This window comes from Lottia gigantea (assembly GCF_000327385.1).
Source record: "Lottia gigantea unplaced genomic scaffold LOTGIsca_282, whole genome shotgun sequence".
NCBI classification, from domain to species: domain Eukaryota; kingdom Metazoa; phylum Mollusca; class Gastropoda; family Lottiidae; genus Lottia; species Lottia gigantea.
Genome location: NW_008708906.1, coordinates 51072 through 65347, shown reverse-complemented (window position 1 = coordinate 65347; position 14276 = coordinate 51072). Strand labels below are relative to the sequence as shown.

The window sequence follows — 14276 nt, the reverse complement described above, 5'->3', positions numbered from 1 at the left end:
CCAACTCATTGTCAAAGTCGAGCAAGGAGTTCCTATTCTTGTATTTCTCATAAAATGAAATGAACGTAGTTTTACGTCATACTTTTTGCACCATGTGAGCTTATGAAGACAGGTTTTTCTCTTCAAGAGATAGTATGGAGGTTTTCTAAACTTTGAATGTGTATCAAGGCCATTTATGGATTCAGATTGGATCATTTTAATTTTTTCCCAGATATCTGTAAGTTCCGGTAACTATAGAAATGCAATTACACTTAGTTTCAGTGGAATGGCAAGAACCACAGATGTCTGACTGAAAATTGGAATGGTGCAAATTGAGGACACCAGTGTCCCTAATACACATAAAATCCATTTTATAAGTTTTCCTTTTTTGCAAATAATTTGTCTATGCTCTAGTCATCATGAAAATTCAATAGATATGATTAATAAGAAATCAATTCTTCAATGCTGTGACTTTAACTAATCTAGAATAATTTATTAAATGATACATATATATAGTAGAGTTATCTGGTACAAGTACAACAAGTCTGAAAAATCAATCAAACTTCTACTCTTAATACATTGATTTCAATACTGGATTGAATACTTTACTTGAATAAGATGGAGAAAGATCAGAGGGAATAATAGTATAATGGGAATTAATCAAAAGAATAGGTGAGGTAGCTATTAGTCATTTTAAAGATGAAGTTGATAAAAATGTTAAAAGGTGTTCCTTAAATAAGGCTAAAAACAACTGTATAATGCACTTAATCATTTTAACACAAAACAAGACCTATCCAAGCATTTCAAAAAATGTAGTTTGAGTAGTAGATCAAAAATTTGGAGGAGGTCTGTCAAAAGATATAAACTGTATGCCTATGTTGAGTGTTAACGTCTGCTATAAACATCTGATATCAATTGGATTGTTACAGATTCATACTGCTTGAACTTTATTCTTAGAAGCTAGTAGAACATGTAGAGTCATTGCAAATCCATGTGCTATCAGATTCTGCCTTTGACCAGAGATTTGAAAGGATTAATCTTAGCCCATGAACTTTTCTGTTAACATATTTCTTTCCATTGCCATTACATAATCATTTTAATAAGCAATAAATTTATTGTATTATAAATGGGTATATCCCCAATCATGGTAAACCTGTCAAGAAGTTGCACAAGCATAATACCATTAGTTGTACAGGTGTGGTTTAAAATCAAGGGAACGAAACCAACATAGCTTGCAGTAAGATGCTATTTACCAAACCTAAAAGTGACTTATTGTCTGTGTTAACAAAACTTACAGAATTTGCATTAACTCATGGTGGCTTTGCTTTAGATAGCTAAAAATTGAACAGTCTTGTTCACACCCAATTCAACCTTAAATACATACAGACACACTTTTATTGAACTGATTTATTGAGACGCCTTTTCTTCACAATTTCTTAAACAAAATGTTTACTTGAATAGTGAAAAGACGATAATGTGGTGTTGTAATAAGTCACAATGTGCCTCTAAGATATTATCAACAATGTCGAAAAACCTTATACGAAGTGGAATAGCAAGTTGGTAGCAATTTGGATCACTTTTATTTTCCTAAGCTTTCAAGGGCCGTGGTTTAAAATTATCTTCTTCTAGTAGAAAGGAACTTCATAACGATGTGAAACCAAGTTGCTATCCTTGTCAAATGTTTCTTTCTTCTTTTATAACTTTGATTCTGAACTTCTGGCATTTCTATGGGAGGTTGGCGTTGGAGGGGTTGCAAGGCTTTCAACTGAGGCTGGTGCATACGTTAGCTACCCTGACACTCATATTTCTTATTGTGTTAGATAGGGACATAATTGACAATTCTTTGGCTTCCACGGCAATGATAATCAGAAACCCCACCGACTAGGACCTTCCGACACCTGCCCATTTATATTTAGAATTACATTATTAGTTTGAATATTGATGTAGGCTTACCAATTACAGTATGACATGTACAGTGTACCAAGGCACACGTTTAAGTGTAGATCAGATAATAGATCTCAACAGACCAAGCCCTTATAGGTTTATATAAATATAAAACTATAAGGGCTTGGTCTGATCTATTCAAATTATATTTTCATCCCTCACTGCATAATAATCATAACAAAAACATCCTACATAGAACATATTCAGGGTTCAATTTAAAGGGATTGTAAAGAGGTTTTCTGAACTTTCTATGTGTATTGGGGACACTGATAGCATCAATTGCCACCATTCAAATTTTGAATCAGACGTCTGTAGTTAGTGTTAAAAGACGTCATTATTAGTAAATTGCCTTATATGGTAAAGAATATTGTGCAATTAGTGACGTAATCAGACACTTATATTTTGTAGAATTGCAGGAACCACAGACAAATTGGAACCCGATATTCATAAAATTTTTAGAAAACCTCTTATCACATTAATGTTTGATACTCAATTGTATCCTGTACATATACCTTTTATATTAGTCATAGCCATTTTTATATATAAAAAAAAAACTTCTTCAATTTTTCCTTGTCAACAAAGTACATTTATTAAGAAGGGAAATTCCTACAAATTTTATATCTTACAATTATGTCAATTAAAATAGCTCCTTAACATCAACTATCAGCTGTTATGAAGGAACATTCGCCATCCGTTTCTGTGAATCATTTATCTACACCTTGATCTCATTCCATAAAACGTCAGCGAATAGAATCATAAATTTCTTCACTGAAAATTGTGGTTAATATTTAAAAGATGGTGGACATTAACCACTCCTATCAACAACATCACCAAATATCACAGTTATAAAGTTATAAATTAATAAATTTGAAAGTGTTAAATATTATCCCATTACCCCATATCACAAAACATGTTGTATCATGGCATGTTGGGCATTAAGCACAAGTTTGAAAGTTAAAATGACCACTCGTCTTTCTTGAGACATTTATATAGAAAAGACTCATTTAGAAATAGAAGGTGATATATCTAGTTTGAGGTATATTTAATGGGATTATGCAATTCTCGTACAGTTCTAGTGCTTCTGAAGAATTTTTTTCATTATATTGCAGAATATTTTTTTTTTTCTTTTTTTTTAAATGGAAGTTCCATGCAAAGAGGTTTGGTCAAGGACCAGCACATTGAAAGGTCCATGTGAACCTCAGTTGTTATCTATGTTTCTGTCTATATTTCTTACTTTCAACTAAAGGGATGAATAAAAATTTTGAAATAATTGTATACAAATCAATACCGCCATAGCAACCCTGACAACAAATTAATTTTTAAAACAAAAAACCTGTTTTCAACATCTTGATAAAACAAATACTTTCTAAACGACAAGTAATTAAGAGTAGGTGAGTTATATATTATTTTTGTTATTGACCCCAAGGAAGATTTTCAAAATATTGCACAGATTTTTTTAGTGCATTGATCTATAATTGCTTAAAGAGTGGGTTATGTCAGCTTCATAAAACAGAAGTGAAATGAAATTAAGTTGAATTTTTGAACTGGCAACACCAAGCAGTTTGCAATCAGTGCAAATAAATGAATTGCAGACTGTCCCTATCTGACAAACTTTTCCCCATTACACACTTTGTGTCATATTCTCTCCGTAAGAAAGAGATTCATAAACTCATTTAATTTGTTAAGAGGCATATTTGATTAATCCCTTTAAATCCTATGTGAATTTCAAACTGTCAATCAGACACACTTCATGTCATTGTTTGTTTTTATAAACCCAATAAGGAAAAGCAGAGAACATTAATCTAAAATTCTAAAAACTAATATGCATATCTTCAAATATAGATATTGAGATAAAAGTATATGTCACGTTTATTTTATCCTAAGGGAATAATTTTTAATAATATATAATAGTATATTTCATTTCCCTCAGTTACAGTATTTGAGGCATTAAAGGGACATTGTGCTTTTTTGAAAAAAAGGTATCATTACCAAAAACATGATAAATTATACCTTCAAAATATTTCTAAAGTATGCTATTTTTTATCTATGTATCTACTTGATCAAACGGAATTTGTTATAAAAGGGTTAATTAAAAACTGAGAGGACTAATTATCAATTAGGCAGTTTGACCTGGTGTTAGTTTTTGGCTTTGTAATGACTCGATATTATTAGTTGAAACCTTCAGAATACGTAGGAGACTTATTTCCCTACAATTAGACATCTATTTACATAAGTCCATACAGTAGTTTTCTTCAAAACTATGTAACAAACTTTAAAAGGTAACATAATCTTAAGTAAACTTTTAAAATACTTTTGGCGTTAAAACTTTCAGGACTTTCAGGTGTATAGTTTTCACAACTTTTGAGCAAAAAATGTCCCCCTTAAACCTAAAAAAAATTTCATCAATGCAACAAAAAGGTTAATGCTACTGTCTTCAGAAAATCACCTCATGGAGTTACCATTCCTTAGTAGCCCAATCAGCTGTAAAAGTCAGACATAAAATATCATTTTATTTTTTCATGCTAATTGGTCATTAAAAAGAGATTGGTATATTAATAGTGTTTTTATACTAATTATCTCAACCAATTAGTAAATAATAAAATATAAAAATCCATTATTGGTCCTTTTAGCTAATAAGGTTAAAGTGACCTTTCAGAAAATTGCAAGATCATTCTGACTGCAGAAATATTGGATAAGGATAAAGGACATTGAGCTTAATATAATTAAGCAAAGGTATTGTGCACATACCAGTACAGGTCACATTCAAAAAAGCATTAACACAAGCAGTCTATTTTATTTTGATGTAGGATAACATATAAAAAAGTTTTGGAGTTGTAAGTAAAATTTAATGGCAAAATATATTTAGTTGAAACATTCAGAACAAGGAGAGATATTTCTCCACAATTAGGCATATATTATACTTAAATGTGCACTTTTGTTTTTCAACATCATGTAAACTTTTTAAATAGATTATAACAGCAGGATTTTTTAGATGAAAATTTCCCTAGATTTTGGTGCATTGTTTTCACAAATTTGAGCAAAAATTTTTTGATCTTTAAAATAAAATATAATGCCCCTTTAACCCAGTAAATCACAGCATAAAAATATCTTATTTATCATAAAAATATCTTATTTATCATAAAAATAGCTTATTTATCATAAAATAGCTTATTTATCATAAAATAGCTTATTATCATAAAATAGCTTATTTATTGAGTTTTGAATGACTATTACTTAGATGACCAGTTTCTCTGTATGATTAAATGTTCATATATCAACAGCCAAAAAAAAGTAAATATCCCTTCCATTGACAAAATATAAAAGTGAGAGCCTTGAGGAGAACTTGGCACATAACTACTGACCCCATTACAACTTCTATTCAATATAGTTTAAAGAGAATAATAGTGTACTTTACAGTAATAAATACCAGAAGTGGAGTGAAGTGGACAACCAAGTTAAATATCATGGGTCCTTTATGCATACATATGAATGATGAAGACAGCAATGTCGTACAGTGCGCAATGAGGTTTATCTTGCCCTTTTTCTATTTAGAACTATCAAGGGATCTTAGCATGCACACCTCAAAGAGCCTTGGTTTTTGTCTCAAAAAATGAAATGGAGTTTTAAGTCCTACTTTTCTGCTCTATTGGGATAATGAAGACAGCAATGCCATGCAGTGTAAAATCAGAGTCATCAGCTGATTGTTGTGTAATAAATATACTGAATTTAATTCTAAAACAAGTTTTATTCAAGCATGACACCAATAAAACTAGTATGAATATTATGATAAAACACAAACACCTTTTCAACATTATATTAAAAATTAATATTTATTTTAAGTAGGCAGACCTGTCAATCAGGTTTCTCTTTGAAGGAACGTGCCATGTCTCTTATTTACATCTTCATTAAAGAAGGAGTGTGCGTGAGCATCATAAAACAAAGTTTAAGACTGAAACCTTTCTCCCATTGATCAACAATAGATGGGGTTTTAATATTTTGAAGTAAATTTTCATATTTTTATTCTTTTCAGCTCTGAACTACATTTGGTCAAAAATTGTATGGTTTAAAAAATAAGCTTTATTACATACTTAATTCTAATAAAGATACTGCTGAAATCAGCTGAGTACAACTATATATAGCTAATTACTTTAACATCAATTATCTATCTGAAATTGAGCTCTATCAGCTAATTACTTAAATAATATTTAGACAACTATATCTAGCTGAAAATGAGCTCTATCACCTAATTACTTAAATATCTAGACAATTATATCTAGCTGAAAATGAGCTCTATCAGCTAATTACTTAAATATTTAGACAACTATATCTAACTGAAATAGAGCTCTAACAGCTAATTACTAAAATATCTAGACAACTATATCTAGCTGAAATAGAGCTCTAACAGCTAATTACTTAAATATTTAGACAACTATATATAGCTTAAATTGAGCTCTATCAGTTGATTACTTAAATATCTAGACAAATATATAGAGCTCTATCAGCTAATTACTTAAATATCTAGACAACTAAATATAGCTGAAATTGAGCTCTATCAGCTAATTACTTAAACATCTAGACAACTATATCTAGCTGAAAATGAGCTCTATCAGCTAATAACATAAATATCTAGAAAAGTATATAGCTGAAATTGAGCTTTATCAGCTAATTACATAAATATCTAGAAAAGTATATAGCTGAAATTGAGCTCTATCAACTGATCTGATAACTTAAATATTAAGACGACTAAACAGGTAGTTGAAATTGAGTTCTATCAGCTGGTTAACTAAATATTTAGAGGACTAGACAGATGTCTGAGCTCTATAAGTTTCTAGAGCAAATCTTGATTTCAGGGTTTCTGACATAGGCTTATTCTAAATTTAGATCAGTTTATTATAAGCATTAGGACAGTTTGGTTACTTTTATCAAACAAAAAAATTCCCAGTTTTGTCATAACAGCGCCCCTACAAAACCTTCTTTTCAAAATCAAAATGAATTCTTGCATAACAATATTTCATTTAATTATTTGAATAATAATGAACGTTTTGAGTCATGATTTTCCCGGACAATAATTCAACAATTTTTGCAATATCAGTGGCTAGGTCAATGAACAAGCAATCTTGTGTTATAATGCCTTTTGAAAGTCTTTTGACTGTGCTAATTTATGAAATATCTTCTCTATTCAATCTCATAGACATTATTACCAACTTTTACATAAAAATAGCGCATATAGCTGATAGGGTTTGGTTGAAGGGATTGTAAAAGAGATTTAGAAGGTTTTCTTGTTAAAGGTGTTGTAAATTTTTTTTAGCTTCTTTATATGTATCTTGCCATTTAAGGGTTAAATTTGCACTATTCCAATTAATTGCAAATGATTGTAATAATATTTGGTTAAATGGAATGGTTAAAAGCAATGCTATAAACACTGTTCAGGTAACTAAAATCCATTAAATTAATTTGAAACTTTGGAAAAAAGTCATTAATCACTCACTCCGGATTTTTTTAGGAATATCTTTAATCATATTATGCTCTAATCTGTCCAAACAAAATCCTTTCCGATCCTAATTGACCAAGATATTATTGTAATAGTGTTAAAGGTATATAGTCATATAAATATTTACTTTACCAGCCGATAATACTCAATTTCAGCTATCAGTATAGATGTCTTAATAATTTACTTTATCTGCTGAATAGAGCTCAATTTAGGTTGTCTGCATAATCATCTGATCATTTACATTAAAGCTTTCTGTATGGTTGTTTCAAAATTTACTTAGTTGGCTGATTGAGCTCCATTTCAGGTTCCTTAATAGATGTCTTAATAATTTACTTTGCTGAATAGAGTTCAATTTCAGTTATCTATACAGTTGTCTCAGTATCTGAATTAGTAGACAAAAATCAAGAATGATCACTTCTGTCCTGTTGGATTGAAAGTTTTCCTGGTGAGATTGTCAGGTTTCATTTCATGAATAAGCTAGAGAAAAAAGTGGGATTTATTTGAGTTATTGTAGTAAGTACGGTAAAGTTATAGAAGGAAAGTATTTGTAAGAATAACATTCTCTAGTCAGAAATCCTTAATGTGGGTTTATTGGTGTCAGTGGAGATGGATATATATCATTATATGTGATATCATGTTCCCTTAGTTTATATCATGTTCGATTAGTCTATTATCATGTTCCTTCATTAGGCTACAGTGAGATGATATAGATAACCAAAGGATAATCGATTCAGTAATATTTGTCTAACTTGGACTATTTGATCAAGGTTAGTGTTTTTTAAGTGGGTGGGAAAGGAGTTGATGAAGTCTGTATATCATGATCCATTAGTCTATTATCATGTTCCTTCACTAGGATACAGGGAAATGTTATCAATAACCAAAGAAAAAGCAATTCAGCAGTTTTTGTCCATCTTGGACTGTTTGATTAAGGTGTCGAAAAAGAGGTTGACAAAAAAAAGTTGAAATTAAAATCTACCACATGAATATTGAGTGGCAATTAGTCATGTTATTGCAGACTGTAGAAAAATATTTTAAAGAGGTTTCACAAACTTTATATGTGTATCTCAGGGTAATAATGAGGTCATAAAATGCTTAGTTTTACGGGAATTGCAGGAACTACAGACGTCTCAATGAAAATTGATGCTAATAGTGTCAAAGATAAACATAAAACGTTGAGAAAGGAATTAATGGAAATATAATGAAAATTTTTTCTCATTTTACATTTTATTTATTAGAAACGCCACTGGCCAAATGCCTTACGTTGGAATTACTTTAGAATTTGTATTTGTTATTGCATCTAAATTTATCTTATTAATGTGCATATTTTGATGCTACCAATCCTTGTTCAGATAACATCACTGCTTGTTCTGTCATAATTTGTTTTTTTAAACTTGCTGATCTGCATTAAAAGATAGACTTGTTGTATATATATGACAATATGTTACGCTTCATTTCCTTTTTTACATATATAGGCTATATATATATATTTAATATCTCAGCTTTTTATCATATCCATATCTTTTACACAATTTCTTTTCGAGGGAATTCACAAAAAACTTTAAGATATATAAATTTCATATATAACGTACTGATAAACTAAAAAAAGTCATCGGCCTATAAAACAAAATGTAGCCTACGGAAGGCTGATTTTAAATAAAGATTAATATGACATAGGCTTAAATACACAAAACCATAAAAACAATCAATTAAGAATTTGAAAACACTTTATCTACCCCCAAAATCAGAGAGTCAACCAATATATAAATGTGAAAATCACCCAAATTTTATTAGTTTTCAACACCAAGAGGAAGTGAATTGGATTTAGCAATTATTATTCTAGCTTGATAAATCCTATAAACTGGGTATATTTAAATTGTATGATTTATTATTCAGAAATATTAATATTTTGGAATAAAACTTTCATTTTTATAATGGTAAGTGGACAAATTTATTTAAATGTGGATAACTAAAACCTAAAAACTAAAACAGAAAGAAAAAAAAAACTATATTTTACAAGGATAACAACTTAGATTCACAATCCTTTCTACCATCTAGTCCTTGGACACACCTGTTAGCATTGATCTTTCCTAGATTATCTCAGGTATTGACACAGGTTTCAATTTTGATTGGAAAATTTGATTCGCCTTTAGTCAGTTTAGGTAAATAAATTTAAATTTTGACCATGATTGTAGTTTCTATTTGTACTGAACGTTCTGATTTCCAATATAAGTTCAGACAAACTTGACCACAAACTAAAAATTCTTCTATTTTCTACTGTATTAACAATTCTGCACGTACATTGCACTGGACATAATTTATTATACATTTTTAAAGAGTATACTGGCAGTTCTCATAATTTTGAAGCTATCTCACACCCAAATTAAATGAGGTCCTGAATTTTTAATAAAGAAATGTGTAAGGTTATCAAAAATTACTGAGTGAAATAACTGATTACAATAATCTCACAAATTTAAATGCCACGCACACTTATCTTAGACTTTATCATACCTTATTGTCTATCAGTGTCTTTTGCAGCATCTATTAATCACAAACTTTAGCCTAACGTTGTGATTATAAGAGGTATGGTTTCAGGTTTAATGTACTTTTTATGTGTATTTGGGACACAGATAGCATGATGTCCACCATTCAAATTTTTCAAACAGACCTATGTCGGACTTGCGATATTGATGTCATACAACTTTTGGTTTTAATATTGCAAGACCCACAAACACCTGACTGAAAATTGTAATGATGTAAATCAATGCAATCAGTGTCCTCAATACACAAAACAAGTTAAGAAAAACTCTTAATCAAATTAAACAAACAACAAGCCACAAACACATTTAAAGAGAGTAGTAAATCAAACCGTAAATTCAGTTTTCTTCTATTTACAGGAATCACAAGACGAGAACAATTTCCATCCAAAAAATGGCAACAGAAGTCACAACACCAAACAATATGTCAAGATCAGTGCCAGTGGGTACTGTAAGTGACAGAGTTCAAAAGATTAAAACAATCCGATCAACTTCAACTTCAAATTCAAATCCAGAGGTTTCAACACAGAACGGCTATATTGGAAAAGCACAAACTTTTACACCAACCCATAGGAAAAAAGCTGTAGAAATGAATGGATTTATATCACATGGACGTGTTTCAGGCGGTAAATATGTTGTGACTGGTTCACCTTCTGGACTCGCTAACTACGGTTTTTCAGAATCGATGGACAACTTGAAAGGCATCTCAAGTGGTAAAAAAGGTACCAACAGGCAGTTGTCTTTCACAGAAGATCTCTTGGATAGTTCCGACCAAATTCAAATGTTGAATAAAGTTTATCAAAATGGAGGTACGCATGGACATGGGCATATGACAGCTCATAGAGGAACAATAAAAATGTCCAATGGAACCTTACGCGCATCAAAGTTAACCGTTTCCAGAAGACATTATCCCAGTGGACATGGGAGACATCGCTGCCATCTGTGACTTCTAGTACGAGAAGTCATAGCAGTTCAAGAAATCATGCTGTGACACGTTTTGAAATCCAACTTGACGAGTCCCTCAAATATCAATATCGACCAGGTGAAGAAATAAGTGGAACTGTAATCATGGATTTGTCAAAGAGTTTGGAAATACGGTATTTGGAATTAGTGGTGGTAGGAGTAGGAAATGCTTCTTTGACAAAAACTGGAAAGCTTTTCACACAGCAAGAGAACTATATGTACAAACGAACTTGTGTCATAGGCAACAACGAAACAAAATGGACGTCTTTGTTGACACCTGGAAAATATGTTTCAAACTTCCACTTTCATCTGTCTAAAGATGTTCCATCATCCATGGATTATGATGAACAATATAGTGGCCTGAGATTCAACGTGTCCTATTTTATAAAAGCACGTCTTATAGATTCCAGCAGAAAATCAGTGGCATCCAAAAAACATAAAAAAGCTCATCAGAAATCTTTACTTTCCTACCGATTAGATTTCAAGGTTCTGCGACCATTTGATGTGAACATGTTACCAGATGTCAATTTACCCATCAATCACATGGAGGAGGTGGCATTGGCATGTGGTAAAGGCAGAACAGCCACCATAGGTTTGGCGTTAGATAGAAGTGTGTTTCTGGCAGGTGACGACATCAGACTACAAATATCGTTAGCGGTTCCAGCCTCAAGAAAAATCAAAGAAATTATTTGTGGTCTGCAACAACATGTCAGTTTTCAAACCCCAGGTCAAAGAGCATCATATACCTTAGTTCAATTACAAAATAAAAATCCTGAAGAAACTGCAGTGGTAACTATTGAAAGCAATATGAAGACTTCGTCGTATGAAGTTGTGATTCCCACACACAATGACATATTGACTTCCTTTAATTACGGCTGTAACATACTCAAAGTTACATACTCTGTAAAAACATTAATCAAATTCTCCCAAGGTGGAGGAAAATTAAATTTAGCTATGCCTATAGCCATTGGTCCCTGTGCTGAGCCTATTTACTATGAAAAGAGTGCCTTCAAGAAAGCAGTTCCCGTCTTCAAACGCCCTGTAAGATTTCCATGCTTTACCCCAGCTTCAAGAAATAGTTCCTTCTATTCCCAAGAACAAAGTTCTCAAAGCTCCAGGAAAATAAACGTGGTCACCAAATATCAAGTCAGCCCTTTTGGAAGAATATTTTTGTGTTGTTTTGGACGTGGAAAATGATTACAGATAATGCTTTGTTCAAAATTTGGTGATTTATGCATTAAGAAATTAGGACATTCTTTATTTGATTATTTGAATGCAGCTTATTGAATTCTTATTTGAACTAAACATACAATAATCCCTTCTACCCCTTCACAGACACATGAACAAGAACTAATTGTCAAACTTCAGTAGGAACATTGACTGAAATAAGTCAGTTGTCTGAAGATCGCACAACATAAAGCTCATGTAACATGTTTCAAGTTCTATTTCAATAATTCACGCTACAATTGATGCATTGAAAAATAATATTTCAACATATATATGGAAATATTTTATAAGATATGTTTCATGATAATTTACAATTACAAGATATTTTCAATGTTTTCATAGTGCTCGATACTGTACATCAATTGTAGAGCAATACAGAAATATGATAATTTAGTTTACTCTATAATATTTCTTAACAAAATATGTAATACAGAACATGTATCTCTATTAAAATGAATTTTCCATTGTATTTTCATTGTTTTTTAAGCAATAACTAAAATGCCCTATCTGAGGGCTTCTCATCCGCAGTGAGATCATTCCTTCCCAGAACAGTTGTTTCAAATCATATTCCTCCCCAAAATAAATCAGTCATTTTGAAATGTATTTTACTCAAAATTTTTTATTCAACAATTAACCATAAACCTCAATAATCAAAGTTTGCTTGATTTACTCTATAAAATATTGTGTAAAGCCATCTTTACATTTTAAGAAGTCGATATTTTCGTTAAAGGAGTGTTCTATTTCTCTAGATATCATAAGTTTCCCACGGTGAATGGTTAGTCTAGTTTAATATTCTGATCACCTAACTATTATACTGTACAGTGTATACAACAATATAACAGATATAATAGATACTAATGTACAATCATTATATCACTTTACTTGTATTGACTATTCATAGCTGACTATTTGCCAACTTTTGTTAATAAGTCACATAAATTCATTTAGGTCATTCCAGCATTCCAAAAAGGTGTTGTAATAATGATGTCATATATTTGTTTACTAGAATTTCAAGAATTGTAAAATGGTGAAATAGGAACTTTTATAATAAAGTGTTCTCTATGCATAATTTTCACGTATAAGCTTACTCACTAAGCTTATATATTCACAATACAGTGATGAAATAATCGCTTATGTATTTTTAATTCCAATTATGGATCATTCATAATCTATTGAATGTCAAAGTTATATTTACTTCAGTGTATCCCTTGACAAGTGCAGTAGTAATCTCTTCCACATGGTTTACCTTCAGTAAATAAATAAACACAATAAACTTTTATAACAAATCAAAGCAATATCATATTATTATAAATCTATGATATAAAAATAAAAAAATGGAATTGATAAATTTGACAAGATGATTATTTATTATTTAGAAGAATTTTCAATTTTAAAATATTTTATAGATTATTGATCAAATTTCAATATTGGCCATCAATAATCAATCTCAATTTGGTGATACTTAACCAACTCATATTTTGTCCACTGAAAAGCCACTTTTTTTAATTTAAATCCTTGCTTGCAATCTACTTTAGTATCAAACCTTTTTTGAAATAGCAAACTCAGATCTTTTGATGACTAGAAGAGTTGTCTCCCATAAGTGAAAATAAATATTCATTGATTTTGATAACTTTCCTGGTACACACAAAGAGCAGTAACTGCATTAAAAAAGTGTTTCTATCAAATTGAGTTTGAAAAGATTTTATTGATTTCAACTAAAAAAAATTGAATGCTTTAAAAACCCATTAATATTCATTTTATCAAATCTATCAATGGTATCTCGCAATAAAATTCTTTTCCTTTTTCTAAAGAAAATAAAAATATTTATACCAAGCTTACAACGCTGCATAACAGAAATCAATAAAAAACCAATTTAAGTGCAAACCTGTTGTGAAACTTTGCATATTAAAGAAAATTGCATATATTTTCAAATAATTTTTGATGCTCATTTATGCCTTTATATTATCACATAAATTTCATGCAAGTATTGAAGTATAAGGTTATATTGTTAAGCAATTGCAAGTTGAGGTTATATTTTTTTTATAAAATTTGTTTAAATAAAATATTACTATTTTTAATTCATCTGCAACACTTCAAAATTCTACAGTTAGAAATGTAACTCCTTTGACCCCACCTAA

The 14276-nt window shown here is 30.6% G+C and overlaps 1 protein-coding gene across 1 annotated transcript; it reads left to right on the top strand.

The window, feature by feature from the left end:
• Positions 1-10342: 10342 nt before the first annotated feature.
• On the top strand, positions 10343-12108 carry LOTGIDRAFT_175442 (hypothetical protein; the record flags this gene model as incomplete). Its single annotated transcript, XM_009056658.1, has 2 exons — positions 10343-10757; positions 10991-12108. The coding sequence occupies 2 exons, from the start codon at positions 10343-10345 to the stop codon at positions 12106-12108; spliced, it is 1533 nt and encodes a 510-aa protein (XP_009054906.1).
• Between the last annotated feature and the right edge of the window lie 2168 nt (positions 12109-14276).